The sequence below is a fragment of the Vigna unguiculata genome, chromosome 6 (genome assembly GCF_037176805.1).
Source record: "Vigna unguiculata cultivar grain cowpea cultivar isolate G323 ecotype 2 chromosome 6, ASM3717680v1, whole genome shotgun sequence".
Classification (NCBI taxonomy): domain Eukaryota; kingdom Viridiplantae; phylum Streptophyta; class Magnoliopsida; order Fabales; family Fabaceae; genus Vigna; species Vigna unguiculata.
The window spans coordinates 7,141,536-7,160,041 of NC_140797.1; the positions used below are offsets into that span (position 1 = coordinate 7,141,536).

An 18,506-nucleotide genomic window follows, 5' to 3' on the forward strand; every position below is an offset into this window, starting at 1 on the left:
TGTAGTATTTTGAAAAAATAGTTTTACTGATTTTATATCTCTGTTAGAGATGAAGTTATTCATGTCAATGATGGAGTTTGTAATCTAAATGTAGGGGAGGAACAAGGCATCTCTTCTTGGGTTGCAGTAAATTATGCTCTTGGAAACTTGGGACGCGAGCCTCAGGAAACAACTGGAATAGTTGAACTTGGTGGGGCTTCTTTGCAGGTTTTTTCATTCACTATATATGACCATTTTGTTTATATACAGATAAATCCATATGCATCAAAAAGTTATTTCTTTAGTCTGCAAAGGAAATTGTGGAACTTTCTTTGTAAACATGTTGTAATGTACATTTATGTGATGTGATGCAATGACATTAGTTGTTTTTCTCCTCAATAATCTTGATAATGGGCCGTGAGGAAAAGATTTTATAGGCCCACAAATAAGTGGTGAGGATCAGAATATTTAGCATTCTTAAGAGTTTGTTGATAGTTTTTTTTTTTTTTAATTAAGGTCAGTAGGTCGTGGTGTTTAATTTTGTGTATTGACGGTGTTGGGATGGGATTGGATTATAAATCGCTGTAATAAATTTTGCATTATTATGTTGTTGTTTTGATAGTTTTTTGGCCATCAAAACTCTCTTGTTGCTTTCAGTAGATGGGAGGGAAACTTTAAGTGTAGATAATCTTTTGGTCATAATCATTTAGAGAGGAAATTACTCTTAGAACATCTCCAGTGTTGGTTTCTTAATGAGTTATTTAACTTGAAGAAACCAAATCCTAAAAAAACCTATCATTGGAGAGATCCTATGCAGTACACCTCGTTTCTTCAACTTAACTTTTTTTTTTGTAAAGAAATTATTCATGTAGAATAAAAACTCAAATTTCTAAATAAAGCTTGTGAAGATTAAAAACAGAGATAAGTAGATTCATTTTAGATGCCTTGGATAGGTTTTGAAGAGCTTAAAAGACTCCTCGTTTGGTCTTCTATTGGTATTGATGAAAATGTGATACAATGGGAAGATGAAAGATCAAAGGACTACACTAGACTTCCTAGGAACAAAACTAGGTACTACTCATAGGTTGCACTAGACTCATAGGTACAGCTGAAAATAGTTTCCAACACACTATTCCCTACTTTAGATTTAATAATTACTCTAACATACATAAATTTAATAATTATTCTAACACTCTCCCTCAAGCTGGAGCATACATATTGTATGTACCAAGCTTGAAATAGATAAACTCAATTAGAGATCTCCTTAAGAACTTGGTCAACACATATGTAAGTTGGTCATTTGATACAACAAACTCTAAATAACGACTTTTCTCGAATGAGACAATAGACGTGGGAACGTTGACTTAGAACAAGATGCACATTGACACAACCAACAACTAAAGGAATTGGATGATTGATTATAATGGACTTCAAGAATGTGCTATCAAAATCAAAAGCACAATTAAGTTCAAATAAATCCATTGACAAAGACGATTTGAGCACAAACTGCAAAGTAGACATCTAGCTTTGACAAAATATTTAGAGATGTTTCAGTGACAAAGAATGTTACTGGCATGTGACAATGGCCAGCTGACATCAAAGTTGGCTGGCAGCAGACAAAGGCCGATAAACAACTAACAACAACTATGGAGAATAATATTAGATGGTGGTGCACAACCACATAACTTCAATTAAGATGATTTTGTCAAAGAAGATTGTCATCAACAACATATGGCGCCAACAATGGCAAACATTGATAGACCACGACAAACTAGATTTCCATCAACAACAAATGGCAGCCAACAATGGCGGACAGCGATAAACTGAGGCGGACAAGATTACCATCAACAATGGATGGTGCTAGTAGTGGCCGACAGCGACAAACTGCAGCAGACTAGTTTGCCATTCCCGAACGGCGTGGACAATGGCAAAGAGACGATACTTTTACGTAATAGGACAAGATAGAAACCACGTGCCTAGCAACGGAAGACAAATGACATGCATTAGAAAATTCCAATAAAGAATGTTATGATCGCTAAAGACATGATAAGTGGACAAGAGCAAGGAGACTATTAGAAAAGCAGATGAAATATCAGAACCACATGAATTCTTCAAGGGAGGACTCATAGACCATAATTGCCAATAAAGGCAGTTGGTCTCTATTCATCAAGGCACACTAAAATAATTTGAGACAAATTAACTGTTCCTTGCAGGCTTGATAGATTTCCCAAATCATTGGGAATTGACTCATTGGAGTTATTGAATGAAAGGTATAATTTTTTCAGAGAAAACAAACCAATACACATCTAACAAGGGGCCAGTGAAATTGTTGACAAAGATTTTGGATCTCACCAGAAACAGACTCCCCCTCACGTCATGTGCAACCTTCAACCCATGAATTTGGTTGCGAAATTCCTTGGATAGCTCAGAACCGATCCAGATAGTTGGTAGCAAGATTAGACAAAGCCAAATCCATAGAGTAGGATATCTTTGCAGGTCTGTTTTGAAACATACTATGGAGTAGCTGATAGCACGGTTTGCCTTTTGGAGACTTGTAAATAGATATGTAGGTTTAAGTTTTCTTTTAGGCTCTTCAAAAGACTCTACCACAAGAGCTGCAAGGGTTCAACAAAAATGGAAGGCAAAACGAACCCATATGTAGGGAAGAAGAAGATGATGTTGCTGACAGCAACGCTGTTACCAGTGACACACTTGGTTGCTATCACTAATGACGAGTGACTAATAGAGACTTTGATTTGTGCTTAGATCAGAGACAAGAGCGTGTTGCAAGCAAAGACAAAGATATATTGCAGAAATGCAACAACCAAGAAAACCTAGGGTTTGAAGAGAGAGGAAAACTTAGGTGACCCACCAAATGACTTTGAAATCAGGAAGCAAAGGCATATATGGACTCAATGTGCTCCGATAAGTCGGATGGCGGTGACACGAAGAACATCTGATCACTGGAAGGCAACACGTGAGCCGTATGCGTTCAACAATGGTGAAGAAAACCAATGTGCGTGACAGCGCTTGGAGAAGATTCTGGCCCTGATCTCGACGGAGTTGGTCGTCGCTCGAGGAGGCGACCCTAATACAGTGGTCGTCGGAGAATACTGTGATAGGGTGAGAGAGAGAGAAAGGGAGAGGGAGAGGGAGGGGGAGGGGGAGAATAATTTTTGTCTCTTCACCATATATGTCAACAGTGGGGACTACAAAAGATGGCTTAAGAAACTCTCGTAAGAAATCCCTAATGGGGATACCTTACAATACCTTTTCTTGTCCAGGTGATACTTGTCAGCGATAGTTTCTGGTGTTTGGAAAAGCTTTGGTAACTTTGTAAAATCATATTTGTTTAGGTTTTTAGCCTTGTGTCACAAGCTTTATATATTAATGAAAGGTCACCTTTGTACAATTACGTTGTTGATTTCGTATTTTCTTAATATTCATTCTGGCTTTTATTTTTGGAGATACCTATGTCTCCTTTTAGCTTAACTTTCCCTTGTATATTCTACAATACCAAAACATCCCAATTGTATTCAAAATAAATTGTTCTGTATGGACATATCTGGTCAATTTCTGAATAGATTTTGAACTTTATATTGATATTTGCAGGTTGCATCAACTAAACTTAATGCAGATTTAGCTCACTCTTTGCGAACTATAAGATTGTCTGGGGTTACATACAACCTTTACACTTGGAGTTTGCCACAACTGGGTCAGGTGCCTTTCAACTTTTTCTGATGATTGAAATCAGTTACGTATATTTTAAATTTAAATGTTTTGGATGATGCTTATTAGTATTAAGATATCAAATTTGTATTGCTTATCTGCTAATGCTCTAATGAAATGAAGTGTGGAAATAGGTCAAATACACGAGAGGGTTGAATTGTGTATTAAAACCTTTTGGTAATTTTTGCAAATGCAGCGCATGATGATTTACAATCAGACGCAGATTTTCCTTTGACAGGGTATCAAATCTTTTCGAGAAGTTAGTTTGTAAAAGCAATCCTTTTGTAAGCATGGATTCAATACATGCAATATAAATGAGATTAGGGAAAAGAAAGATTTGCGCTTGGTATTTTTATTTCCTTACATTTTTCAAGTATATGAATATTTTCTAGCATAGTACTAGGAACTCTCACTGAAATTGGAAAGTAAAATGCAAGAATGGATCTATATTACATTGGATAATATAAACCGAACATACAAGGAATCAAGCTCTCTTTCAAGTGGTTCCTCCCTTTTATTATTATTGTTCCCCCTTACGAAACTAAACCTTCCTAACTTTATTTATTTCTTTGGCTTAACTACCAGTTTTTGTAGTCTACCTTTCTAAAGTTATCTTTGATGGGTTTATTTTATTTTAAAAAAATTCTTAAAGGTTTGTTGATTGTATTGATTGTGTTTTCTATTGTTACAACTATTTGTTTCAATCAAATTTAGGTTGCATATGTTTGATTAAGTTATCCTTGTAACCAAATCTAAAATCCTTCTACAGGATGTGGCATGGAAATCATTAGAGGAGAGACTGAAATATAGAGAGTTGAAGCTTTGTAAGTATGAGTTACTGTTCTTATCTGTTGTAGGAGTAATTAATATATCTAGGCAATCATGATGTGTAGGCTAGGAGGTTGAGTGTTGGATAACCTCTAACCTAGCACCTAGCTGCAGCCTTTAGTTTTTCACCTTTTTTGTATCTCCTTCATCATATATATAAATATCAGGAATAGTAGAGGGAATTCTAATCAAGCCCTCAAACATATTTTGTCTGTTTTAATCTCAACTTGGTATCAGAGCGGGTCGATCCCGCTCTGGTTTCTGTCTGGTCTGTCCATTGGCACTTGTTGCCATCGTCCGCGGCTGTCCGCCGCTATTCGTCACTGTTAATCACCGTCTGTAGCTGTTCACTGCCATAAAACACTATCCAAAGCTACCCACTGTCACTGTTCACAAAACCGTCGCTGTCTGCCACTGTTCCGCCGCAGTCCGCCACTGTTCGCCGCCGGCCGCCGTCTCCGACCACCTCAGTTTTCGCCGGCGACCACTGGATCTGGAGCGCCTCTCCGAGCGACAGCCAACCCCACCGGTGCCGGAACCAGCCTCCCGTCGACGCGCCGCCACGCGCCGCTTCTCTCTCCGCTGCGAACAGGCGCGTGCAGCCCACGCGCCGCCTTCTGCTGCTCGGAACCTCACGGCGCCACCTCCGTAGCTCTCGCCGGAGTCTTCTGCTGCTGTTCCAACCCTCAAAACTCCGATTCAGTGAGGTCCAGACGTCACCCTTGCGGACATCTCCCTCGGTCGTTTAAAAATCTCCACTGTTTTTTGCGTTTCTGCGTTTCTGCTCTCTGTTTTTTGTTCCCTTGATCAGAAATGGCCTCTGGAAGTGTTATTTCATTCTCTGGAAGTCCTTCCATTACTTCCGAGAAGCTAGATGGACAAAATTACCTCTCTTGGTCCGCTGCTGTCGAGATGTGGTTCCTTGGTCAAGGACATCATGACCACCTTGAGAAAGACGGAAGCCATGTGCCTCAAGAAAAAGCCGAACAGTGGAAGCAAGCAGATTTTCAATTGTGTGCCTTGTTGTGGCAATCCGTGGAGCCGAGACTGTTAATGTCTCTTAGGGCATTCAAAACATGTCACTCGTTTTGGAAGAGGACTCAGAATATCTATGCCAACGATATCCAACGCCTATATGATTCGGCGGACAAGTTGGCATCTCTGAAAATGACCAATCATGACATGATCTCCTTCATGAATGAAGCACAATCAGCCGTGGAAGACCTGCGGATGTTTCTCGAAGTCGACGCTTCAGATGAAATGAAGAAGCTGGACAAATACTATATGGTGATGATTCTTCGCGCCATTCATCCAGACTTCAATCACATTAGAGATCAACTGTTGACCTCTCATGAGGTCCCTTCCATGGACACCCTGATCCAGCGTATGATTCGTGTCCCAAAAGTCCCAACACTTGAAATTCAAGAATCTCATGCTGGAGTAGATTCATCTGTTATGGCCGCTACTCGAGGAAGAGGAGGACGTGGACCTAGAGGAGGTGGACGTGGAGGCCGTGGACGTCCTCAATGCACGTATTGCAAGAGGATGGGTCACACTCAAGAAAACTGTTACTCCTTACATGGTTTTCCTTCTAAGACTGCTAATGTCTCTCAGGCTGACACTACTGAGTCCAAATTCACTGAGGACGAGTATCAAGAGTACCTACGTCTCAAGTCCAGCAGCCTGACACAATCATCTCAAGCCCCGAGTACTTCAACAGCTTGCATTTCTCAATCCATTGACAGTCACCATTCATGGGTAATTGATTCTGGTGCTTCTGACCACATCTCTGGTAATACCTCTTTGTTCTCAACCATTTCATTTCAAGACAAACCTCATTTTATAACCCTTGCCAATGGCTCTAAAACTTCCTCAAAGGGAGTCGGTCGAGTCATCCTGTCTCCCTCCCTCACTCTAAAATCTGTCCTTTTTGTCCCTAATTGTCCCTTTAATTTAATTTCCTTAAGCCAGTTAACCAAATTGTTCAACTGTTCAGTAACCTTTGATCACAAATCTTTTGTTATACAGGAGCGTGGTTCGGGGAGACAGATTGGAGAAGGATATGAAGCCGGCGGTTTATATCATTTTGGATCTCGTCCACGAGTGTCATGTGTTGCAGCTCCTAGTCCTAAAGTGTTACATGATCGACTTGGTCACCCTCATTTGTCTAAATTAAAAAAAATGTGTCCTGAACTTAGTGGTCTCCACACCTTAGAATGTGAATCATGTCAACTAGGCAAACATGTTAGATCTGCGTTTCCTAAAAAGTCTCTCTCACAATGTAATTCTAGTTTTTCCATCATTCATTCCGATATTTGGGGACCTAGTCGTATTTCGTCTTTTGGTTTTAAGTATTTTGTTACTTTCATTGATGAATTTTCACGATGTACTTGGGTTTATCTTATGAAAGATCGTTCTGAATTGTTATCCATCTTCACATCTTTTTTACACGAAATCAAGAACCAATTTGGTCGAGTAATCAAAATCTTAAGAAGTGACAATGCCAAAGAGTACTTCTCATCTGCTTTGTCTGCAGTTTTAAGTTCACATGGTATCTTGCATCAGTCCACTTGTCCACACACACCACAGCAAAACGGTATAGCAGAAAGAAAAAATCGACACTTGGTTGAAACTGCTCGCACACTTTTGCTTGGTGCTCATATCCCTGTCCATCATTGGGGAGATGCCCTCTTAACTGCATGTTTTCTTATTAATCGGATGCCTTCCTCCTCTCTCAATCATAAAGTCCCTGTCTCCATCTTGTTTCCAGATAACCCTCTTTTTCACATTCCTCCTGGGTTTTTGGTTGTGTATGTTTTGTTCACGATCTGTCTCCAGGTCTAGATAAGCTTTCTGCTCGTGCTCTCAAATGTGTCTTCTTGGGCTATTCTCGTCTTCAAAAAGGGTATCGGTGTTACTCTCCTGAAACCAAGAAATACTACATGTCTGCCAATGTCACATTCTTTGAACAAACCCCTTATTTCTCTTCCTCTGTTCAAGACACTCATGTCATACAACAAGTCCTCCCTCTTCCTGTGGTTGAGTCCCCTATCTCAGATGTCTCTGTCAACCCAAGTCCTACTCCACCTACTCCCGAGCCCCTATCCCCACCTACTGATACCTTCCCGAGTCTCGACCTCCCACACAGGACTCTGACGGATAGCCCAATTATCCAAGAATTTGGTGACTCCTCGACTTCAGATCCTTCTCCTTCGTCTCTTGCTCCCACGCCTCCTGATGAAGGTAATTCTGGTTGGCCCATTGCTCTCCGAAAAGGTATTCGTTCCACTCGGAACCCCCATCCTATTTATAATTTTCTTAGTTATCACAGATTGTCGCCTTTCTATTGTTCTTTTTTATCTTCAGTGTCTTCTGTTCCTATTCCCAAAAATGTGAAGGAAGCCCTTGATCATCCTGGATGGCGACAAGCCATGATTGCAGAAATGCAAGCTCTTGAACACAACCACACTTGGGAGCTCATGCCCCTCCCACCGGGCAAGAAGGCAGTTGGTTGTCGATGGGTATATGCAGTTAAGGTTGGCTCTGACGGTCAGGTTGATAGGCTCAAAGCCCGATTAGTTGCCAAAGGGTACACTCAGATTTATGGCCTTGACTATTGTGACACTTTCTCTCCTGTGGCGAAAATGACTGCTATTCGACTCTTCTTTGCAATGGCCGCCATTCGTCATTGGCCACTTCATCAATTGGATATCAAGAATGCTTTCCTTCATGGTGATCTTGAGGAGGAAGTCTACATGGAGCAACCCCCTGGATTTGTTGCTCAGGGGGAGTCTGGTATGGTGTGCAAATTGCATCGCTCTTTATACGGCCTCAAACAATCACCACGTGCCTGGTTTGGAAAATTCAGCTCCATTATTCAAAGTTTTGGGTTGAGACGCAGTGAGGCAGATCACTCCGTCTTTTACTCGCATACTTCTCCTGGGAAATGTATCTACCTAATAGTATATGTTGATGATATAGTCATTACAGGAAATGATATTGTTGGCATATCTCAATTAAAGGAGCACTTGTGTAGGCATTTTCAAACCAAGGATTTGGGAAGCCTCAAATACTTCTTGGGCATTGAAGTGGCACAGTCTAAACATGGCATTGTAATCTCTCAAAGGAAGTATGCTCTTGATATCCTGCAAGAAACTGGTATGATTGATTGTAAACCAGTAGAGAGTCTTATGGACCCAAATCAAAAGTTAACAACTGAAGAAGGTGAATTATTCTCTGACCCTGAAAGATACAGGAGGCTGGTTGGAAAACTAATTTACCTCACCATTACAAGGCCAGATCTATCCTTTGCAGTTGGAGTGGTTAGTCAGTTTATGCAGTCTCCATGTGTTGGCCATTGGAATTCTATCATCCGCATTCTAAGGTACCTAAAAAAGGCTCCCGGGCAAGGGTTGTTATATGAAGATCGAGGAAGCTTTCATGTCTCTGGATATTGTGATGCGGATTGGGCAGGATCTCCTATGGACAGACGATCTACTACTGGATACTGTGTATTCCTTGGAGGTAATATTATTTCATGGAAAAGTAAGAAGCAGAGTGTAGTAGCTAGATCGACAGCTGAAGCTGAATATAGAGCCATGGCATCACTAACATGTGAACTTATATGGGTGAAGCAATTTCTTCAAGAACTTAAGTTTTGTGACATCAAGACTATGAAGATGTATTGCGATAATCAAGCTGCTCTCCACATTGCTTCAAATCCAGTGTTTCACGAGAGAACAAAACATATAGAAATAGACTGTCATTTTGTTCGTGAAAAGTTATTGGCAAAGGAAATATGTACTGAGTTTGTGGGATCGAATGACCAACTCGCAGACATGTTGACCAAGTCATTAAGAGGACCTCGAATTGAGTTTATTTGTTCCAAGCTGGGTACATACAATTTGTATGCTCCAGCTTGAGGGGGAGTGTAGGAGTAATTAATATATCTAGGCAATCATGATGTGTAGGCTAGGAGGTTGAGTGTTGGATAACCTCTAACCTAGCACCTAGCTGCAGCCTTTAGTTTTTCACCTTTTTTGTATCTCCTTCATCATATATATAAATATCAGGAATAGTAGAGGGAATTCTAATCAAGCCCTCAAACATATTTTGTCTGTTTTAATCTCAACTTCTGTTAACAAACTTTTCTCTTCGGAGTAATCTCTAACAAAAGGAAAGATATTGTTTCCTCTTTAAATTTGAGATTGGAAATAATTGTGTAGTGGGAATGGTCTGAAGTAATAGTGAATGATGTTTTGGTTCACATACTAGTGAAGAGTAATTCAATTGCTTCCATAGTATATTATCTAAACTATAATTGTTGGACTAAATTTTCCTAAACTATTTTGGGGGGTTCAAATTATTGTCAGTTGTATACGAGGATCTGAAGATGATTTTTACTCTTAATTTATTAACACTCCCTTTCTTATTTTATATTAACCTGTTTGACTTAATGTAATTTTCCATTTTCCTTATGATAATATTGATCTTTGAGTTTCGTGGTTTCTTACATAGATGATTCAATTTTCTATTCAGTTGATATGTTCGTTGCTAGCATTTATTTGTGCATATTAGACTTGGTATAAAACTATTATCAATGGATCAATATATTTTTGTACTTAGGATGTGTAAGTTCTAAAGAAAATATGCTACAAAATAATTTGTTTTATATACTTGAATAATTAAAGTTAGTTTTATATATTGTTTTTGCAGCTTCAAAATCTAGCAAAAGAAATATCACCAATGCTTGCATTCCTAGAGGGTATGAGTACCCTCAAATCTCTGATGCAAGTTATGTAAAACACCCAATCTTTCAACCAGCTGGAAATTTCACTACATGCAAATCAGAAGCTTTCTCATTGTTAAAAAGAACAGAAGGTTGCTTTTACTGTTTTAGCATAAATTTGATCATGTGTTCTCCCTCTTTCTATCATAGGACCACCCTTAGGAAATGACGTCTTGACAACTTTTACTATATGGCAGTTTACGCTATTTTTTGCAGCTTCAAAATCTAGCAAAAGAAATATCACCAATGCTTGCATTCCTAGAGGGTATGAGTACCCTCAAATCTCTAATGCAAGTTATGTAAAACACCCAATCTTTCAACCAGCTGGAAATTTCACTACATGCAAATCAGAAGCTTTCTCATTGTTAAAACGAACAGAAGGTTGCTTTTACTGTTTTAGCATAAATTGGATCATGTGTGCTCCCTCTTTCTATCATAGGACCACCCTTAGGAAATGACGTCTTGACAACTTTTACTATATGGCAGTTTACGCTATGACACTTCTGGTTAGAATCCTCCACCATTCAAAACCCTCAATTGGTAGCTCTTTCCAAATCCGCGCTCATACCAACTGAAAAGTGTCCAATAACCTCATAGGATCCTAATTTAGAGGAGCAACAACATAAAAAAGGTTGTGACAAACACCATAAAGACGTCGAGTATCATTGGTGTATAACAATTTGGCCTATTCCTAGACTTCAAAACATGTGCCGTAAACCCGAATCATGTGAGAATCAATTCTCTTCCAACGCAAAAAATCACCAGGAGCAATATCAGTCACTTCTTGAGTAAGATGATCAAGATACCCTTGACTCTCAAGCTAAAGTTTAATGTCTGATGCCCAAGTCGCATAATTTGAGCCATCTAACTTATCAATGGGCAAATTCACATTGACATAGTGCAGATGGACTGGTCAGACACTGGTGGTAGTAGAATAGATTTCAGAATTGGGAGAGACAGTGGAAGACGCCATGGAGGAACAGAGAGAAAAACCCTAAAACACCAAAGAGGTCCGATTGGATCAACAAGACTAGATCCAGAAAGAGCAGGATGAGGTGATTCCAGTGTAGGTGATCATTGCTTGAGAGGAGGGATGATGCACCGCCACGCACAATGGCGTAACGGGAGGAGGCTCAACTTTGGACAGCGCGTGAGCAAGCGTGGCTGCTCTGATGGCTACGGTTCTTGCTGTGTGGAGGTTACCTGATCGAGACGATCAGAACTGTGTGGTCGCTGTTTGGAACTGACACTCTGATGATGGTGACATTGGTGGCGACGACTGACGGTGGCGGCGACAGCTGTTGCACTGGCAAGGGTGACAAACAAATATATTAAAATAACCTGAAGCTTTAGATACCATGTTGAATATTGAGAAAAACTATATAGGGTTATTCTCTCTTGTGTCTAAAATACACATAGGGTGAATATATTTATAATAAAGAGTGATATAAGTATATATGGCAACCAAACATAAATATTGTAAATAGATGATATTGTAATAAACAATATCAACAATATCTACCAATATCAAACAATGTCTATTTTTCCTAATAAACAATAGACAATATGTTTACCTAATTAACATAAAACGCGATATATCTAACACTCCCTCTCAAGCTGGTGCATATAAGTCGTATGTACCAAGCTTGTTAAAAATATAATCAATTTTCTTTATAAATTTTTATTTTAAATATACTCACTTATAATATTTGTTCTTTGTACAGATAGATGCCTTCACCCAGCATGTAAAATCACTTCATCCTTCTCTGAGTTATTAGGCGAACAAGATTCAAAAAGCTTCTTGTATACTTCAGAGGTTTGTAAGCCGTAATGGTTCTTTGGTATTTTATGGTCAATTTTGCAGCTACTACTTGTACTAATTGTTGTTTTTTGTTGTTATTATTATTATTATTACAAACATTATTTTTTTGCTCTTATTATCCTTGATCATAATCACTCCTCAATTCGACAGGTTGAACCAACAATAGAAACCTTAACAAGGACTTTACTACAACTGTAGTATTTGATAAAAAAAGATAATCTACCAGAGTTGTTAAAGCCAATAAGAAATGTAAACTAGAGATTCCTATCCAAAAAGACACTCTCCTACCCATTATCATCTATACTACATCATGCCTACACACTAACCTTAGTAAGTGAGTAACAAAATCCATGTAAATGCTATCCTACTTTCACTAAGCAATATCTGACTGCTGAAACCTCCTAGTTTTTGATGTTCAACTTTGGCTTTGTGACATACACAAAGCACCAATTCAGCCACATTGCTTTTCACACCAGACCACCAAAAAGATTTCTTAACATTCTTGAACATTTTAGTCATTCTGGCATACATGCTAAAACAACTCTCATGTCATTTGACAAGGGTCCATTTTAGCTTGTCTTAATATGGTGTCTAGATTAAGAAAAACCAATTCCCACTAGACATAACTAGGGTTATCTAGAAGTGATGGTGCACTTCTAAGAATTTAAAAGAGTGAAGAGGATTCAATTAAGCAAAAGAACAACATAAATGAACTAGAACATGAAATGGGCATGTAATATAGTTCTTGAAGGCATGTTGAATAGAGTCAGAGATGCAATAATCTTGACACCTAGGGTTTCAAGTGAGAGAAATTGTTATTAAAACTAGAAGACAAACCAAATGCACTCAAAACAAAGAGCAAATGGTGGAAGCGAGTTTAGAAAGCTCTAGCGAAGATGGTGGTTCGAGAAGATTCTGGCCATTGGAAGGCTACATGTGAGACACACACCTAGGGCAGCATGACAGTTGGACTATGTGTGACGACATGTCGGTCATAGTTTGCATGTGAGATCATTGAGCTTGGGTCGCGCTCCTCGAGGCATACCACACCAAGACGTCAAACGACAAAAATTTGGTAACAGTTGCCAGGGGGTGACAGTGGGGACGACAAACAACAACTGATAGACAATTCTTATGACAAACAGAGATAAGACAGAGACCATCAGAGCGGGATCCACTTGTTTTGATACCAACTTGAGAAAGATACACAAAAATATTAGACTGAATTTGAGAGACTTATTTCCCCTCTCTTAGGATTCCATATTTATTATAAGTTGTGATACATCATATACAATGTATGAGAGGGAAAAGAAGAGAATTTGAAAAGATACATCTAAGAACTAGGTCTAGCACAAAATGCACAACACCTCACAATAAATCCTTTTGGAGACTATTTATTCTAACTTCAACGAACTATTGCATCAATGTTGTCGCTCCTGCCCAAGAACTCAAGTAGTGCCAAACATTCTTTGTGTTGATGGCGTATGGGCTTCTTGACGAGTATTTGTTGATTCCTATTCAAATTTTATGTTCTACTTGTGTACCTACATTGAACTCTCATTCGTCCATTTTATCATGTGTTAGGCCAATTACTCACCAACATACCTTTAGTCATCCTCACTAGTCCTAATCCCACATCAACTAGAGATGTGACCAAAGTATAATATATAAGTCAGTACAAACCTCACTTTATAAGTCAATTTTTATAAGGTTGAGTTAAATTTTTAACCCCACTTAATAAGATGGTATCAAAGTCTATTCAAGTGAGGTTTGTTGGGTTTATCGTATCATGGACTATTGGACCACCTACAAATATCCAGTCTCACGTTTGAGATGTTTTTAAGAGTATCAATGAGAAATGGTCCAATGTCTTTGTTAGAATAGTATTAAATCTGGGTAAAAAGTAGTTATATTGGAAACTATTACCTGTTATACCTGTGAGTTGTACCTAGTTCTGTACCTAGGTTTTTAGTTCAGACTTTTGATCTTTTCACTTCTCATTGTATCAAAATTCTATCACTATAAATATGAAATCATGAAAGGTAAATTCAAGCTCCCTAAAATAAGTTTTCTCCATTATTAATCATAAGTGTCTTCATAAATATTTATGTCTCTATAAAATGTATGTTTTTCTCTTACAAATATTTATTAATTTATTGAGGCCATATGATACATTGAACTTTTAAGAATTTACCATACCTCTGTATGTGTTGAATTTAACTCCATCCATGTCATATCTAGTATATAGGGTTTCATAGGTTCTAAACTACAAAAGTAGTTTGCAGAATTGATGTTTTTATATGTGCATATGGAATTTATGTCAAATATTTGAAAATTGAGTGGTGTGTAATGAGTACATCAAACTTCACTTCTTACTTTATCCTTGTTTCCTTTGGCACTAATTTTTTTTTTTTTTAATATTGAATAGGGTGAGGCTGAAACCTTCATCTCATCTCTTACTATGTTTATGCCTTGTTTAATTGCCAGATTCTTAGGATGGCTCCTAGGACTTCTTTGTTTCAATTAGAGGAAGCAGGCCGACATTACTGTGAAGATCATTGGGATGCTCTCAAAGATCAACATAATCAAATTGATTATCTTGATTTATTGCAGTATTGTTTCTCTTCTGCATATATGCTGGCTCTATTGCATGATGTTCTTGGAATTGCTATGGAAGAGAAAAGGTATTGCTACTGTAACAAAAATATATGAAACTTAGAATGAGACCTTGGATAGAGGTAGCGTGACTAGCTTAATAGCGAAAACAAAAATATCTGTTAAGATATAATTAATATCGTATATCTATCTTATTTTATGTTTCTATTGTTATTATTCTTCATATGTATTTTGGGATTGACCCATATTTTCTTTATTATAAATATACCCCTATGTGTATTTTCTACACAAGAGAGATTAATCCCAAACATAGTTTCACTATATTTAATATGGTATTTAGAGCCTAAGGGTTTCAAGGAACTTTTTTGTCGCCTCTGTCACTAAGATCCACTATCAGCGCTGTCGTTTGCCATCTGTCGCCGTCTGTCGTTGTCATCGTCGTCGGAGATCCAATTCTGAGCAGTGACCACATGGTTGTGATCGTCTCGGCTAGGCGATCATCGCGCCATCAACGGTGCCCTCATCGGAGGTGCCACGCACTCCCACATTACTGTTTCCTCTTTGTACTCTTCGGATAATTTACCCTTTGTTAAATGGCTAATAGGTCTCGTGTTTTAGCTCATAGTGTTGGGACTCATTTGTTTCCTTTTTTATCCATTGATAATGTTCTTTATGTCCGTGTGTCTCCTTTTAACTTATTATCCATTAGTTGTCTAATCCGTTCTCTTCATTGTGTTATTTCCTTTACCCAAACTTCTGTTTGTTTAGAGAATCGGAGTTCGAGACAAATGATTGGCACCGAATGTGAGTCCTATGGTCTTTATCATCTCCGCACTTCTTCCCATGTTGGCGCAATTATAAAGTCTCCAACTCTTCTTCTTCATGCTCAGTTAGGTCATCTTAATCTTGCCAAGTTACATCAGGTTGTTTTTGGCTTATCCAAGTTGTCCAAGTTGGTGTTTGAGTCGTGTCAATTAGGCAAGCATAGTCGTAGTTCTTTTCCTTGTAGTGTCGCACACGGGGCTTCGTTCCCTTTTTCCTTAGTTTACTCTGATATTTGGGGACCTAGTCGTGTTACGTCTAGTCTAGGTTTTCAATACTATTACTTTTATTAATGATTATTTATGGTGTACTTGGTTATTTTTAATGAAGAGTCGTTATGAATTATTTTACATCTTCCAATCTTTTTTTAATGAAATTCAAACTCAATTGGTGTTCCTTTTAAATTTTGTGAAGTGATAATGGTCGTGAATATCTTTTTAATTCTTTTAAATTTATGGCTTCACTTGATATTCTACATCAAACTTCTTGTGCATATACACCTAACAAAATGGGGTGGCTGAACACAAAACTAGACATCTTATTAAAACAGCTTGTACTCTTTTAATTCATGGTGAGGTTCCTCAATCTTTTTGAGGTGATGTTGTTCTTATTGCATGTTAACTTATTAATCAAATGCCTTCTTCGGTTTTGGATAATAAAATACCTCATTTCATTTTATTTCCTCTTGAACCTCTTCATCCCTTACCTCTCAAGGTTTTTGGGTCTACATGTTTTGTGCACAATTTTAGTCCTAGTTTTGATAAATTATCTCCTTGATCACAAAAAGAGTACAAGTGTTTTTATCCTTCTTTTAACCACTATTTTGTTTCTGCATATGTCACCTTCAATGAGTCTTCTTTTTCCTTTAAAAGTCCTTCTCATTCCACTGGGTCTCCATCTAATACACGCAATATTCCTAGTACTGTCAATATTCCTATGATTTGTGATCTTCCAGGTGTGCCTTGTACACCGTCAGTTTCTGCTCCACCACCACTTCAAGTTTATATTCGTTGCCATCGTCCATCGAGTGACACAACTCAAGTGCACCAAGTGAGTCTCCCCTTCCACCAAGTGATCTTCCAATTGCGGTTAAAAAAGGTATTCGTTCTACATGTAATCCTCTCCTCATTATATTGATTTAAGTTACCATAGATTGTCTTCACCTTTTATACCTGTCTTTTGTCTATTTCTTCTGTGACCATTTCAAAATTTGTTCATAATGCCTTAGCCCATCCCGGTTGGCGTTAGGCCATGCTCGATGAACTAAGTGCTCTTCATAATAGTGGCTCTTGGGATCTTGTCCCATTATCGTCTGGGAAATCTATTGTTGATTGTAGGTGAGTTTTTTGCTATCAAAGTTGGACCTGATGGTATTATTGATCACCTCAAAGCACGTCCTGTGGCCAAAGGTTACACCTAAATCTTTGGGTTGGATTATGGTGATACTTTTTCTCTCGTGACAAAGATGGTTTCTATTCGTTTATTTATTGCCATGGTGGCCCTTCAACAATGGCTTCTTCATCAATTGGATATTAAAAACGTGTTCCTCAATGGCAATTTGCAAGAAAAGATTTATATGGAGCAACTTCCTGGATTTGTTTCTTAGGGAGAGTCTTCTGGTTGGTATGTCGTCTTCGCAAATCTTAATATGGTCTAAAACAGTCTCTTAGGGTTTGGGTTGGAAAATTTAACAATGTTGTTTAACAATTTGGTATGACTCAGTGCGAGGCAGATCATTCAGTCTTTTATCTTTACTTAAGTGTTGGATGTGTCTACTTGATAGTATATGTTGATGACATCGTTCTTACAGACAGTGATAACCATGACATCTTTCAGATGAAACAACATCTTTGTGATCATTTTCAGACCAAAGATCTTGGAAATCTCAAATATTTCTTGGGAATGAAGGTGGCACAGTTCAACGAAGATGGTATTGTTATTTCTCAAAGGAAGTATACACTAGATATTTTGGAAGCAACTGAGTTGAGGAATTCCAATACTAAACTTCTACCAAATTAGAGGAAATCTATGTCAGATTCCAAACAGTATAAAAGATTAGTTGGGAAACTGAATTATTTTATAGTTACTCATCCTGACATTTCATTTGCAGTTAGTGAATTAAGCCAATTTCTTAATTCTCCATGTGAAGGTCATTGGAATACAGTCATTCGTATATTAAAGTAATTTAAAGGATCTCTTGGAAAAGGGTTGTTATATGGTTCTAATAACCACACAAGAGTTGTTTCTTATTCAGATGCTGATTGGGCAGGATCTCCTTCTGATAGAAGGTCTACATCTGGATATTGTGTCTGCATTCGTGGTAACTTGATCTCTTGGAAAAGCAAGAAACAAAATGTTGTGGCAAGATCTAGTGCAGAAGTAGAATATAGAGCCATAGCTTTAGCCACTTGTGAGCTTGTTTGGCTTAAGCAATTGCTGAAAGAGTTACAATTTGGAGATGTTAATCAAATAACACTTATATGTGACAATCAAGATGCTCTTCATATCAGTTATAAGCTTGTCTTTCATGAGAGGACTGAACACATTGAGATTGATTGTCATTTCATTCGAAAAAAGATTGTATTTAGAGACATCAAAATCGAGTTTGTTAACTCAAGTGATCAGTTAACAAATATTTTTACTAAGTCTTTATGGGAACTGAGAATTGGTTATATTTGTAACAAGCTTGGTACATACGATTTGTATGCACCAGCTTGAGGGGGAGTGTTAAGATATAATTAATATCTTATCTCTATCTTATTTTTTGTTTTTATTGTTATTATTCTTTGTATGTATTTTGGGCTTTAGCCCATATTTTCTTTATTATAAATATAGTCCCTATGTGTATTTTCTACACAAAGGAAATTAATCTCAAACCTAGTTTCACTATATTTAGTAATATGGATGATAAGATATTATATG

The 18,506-nt window shown here is 38.0% G+C and overlaps 1 protein-coding gene across 4 annotated transcripts in view; it reads left to right on the plus strand.

Annotated features, from left to right (window-relative positions):
- LOC114188020 (putative apyrase 6) overlaps positions 1 to 18,506 on the plus strand; it is a 32,343-nt gene that overhangs the window by 10,873 nt on the left and 2,964 nt on the right. Inside the window, exons 2-8 of one of the 4 annotated variants that reach the window (XM_028076497.2) lie at positions 95 to 207; positions 3,592 to 3,699; positions 4,478 to 4,532; positions 10,252 to 10,416; positions 10,541 to 10,705; positions 12,049 to 12,140; positions 14,634 to 14,830. In XM_028076497.2, coding sequence (XP_027932298.1) covers positions 95 to 207; positions 3,592 to 3,699; positions 4,478 to 4,532; positions 10,252 to 10,416; positions 10,541 to 10,705; positions 12,049 to 12,140; positions 14,634 to 14,830 — 895 coding nt within the window. The remainder of the gene's footprint in view (positions 1 to 94; positions 208 to 3,591; positions 3,700 to 4,477; positions 4,533 to 10,251; positions 10,417 to 10,540; positions 10,706 to 12,048; positions 12,141 to 14,633; positions 14,831 to 18,506) is intronic. The other 3 variants (XM_028076498.2, XM_028076500.2, XM_028076501.2) reach the window with 3 other exon arrangements.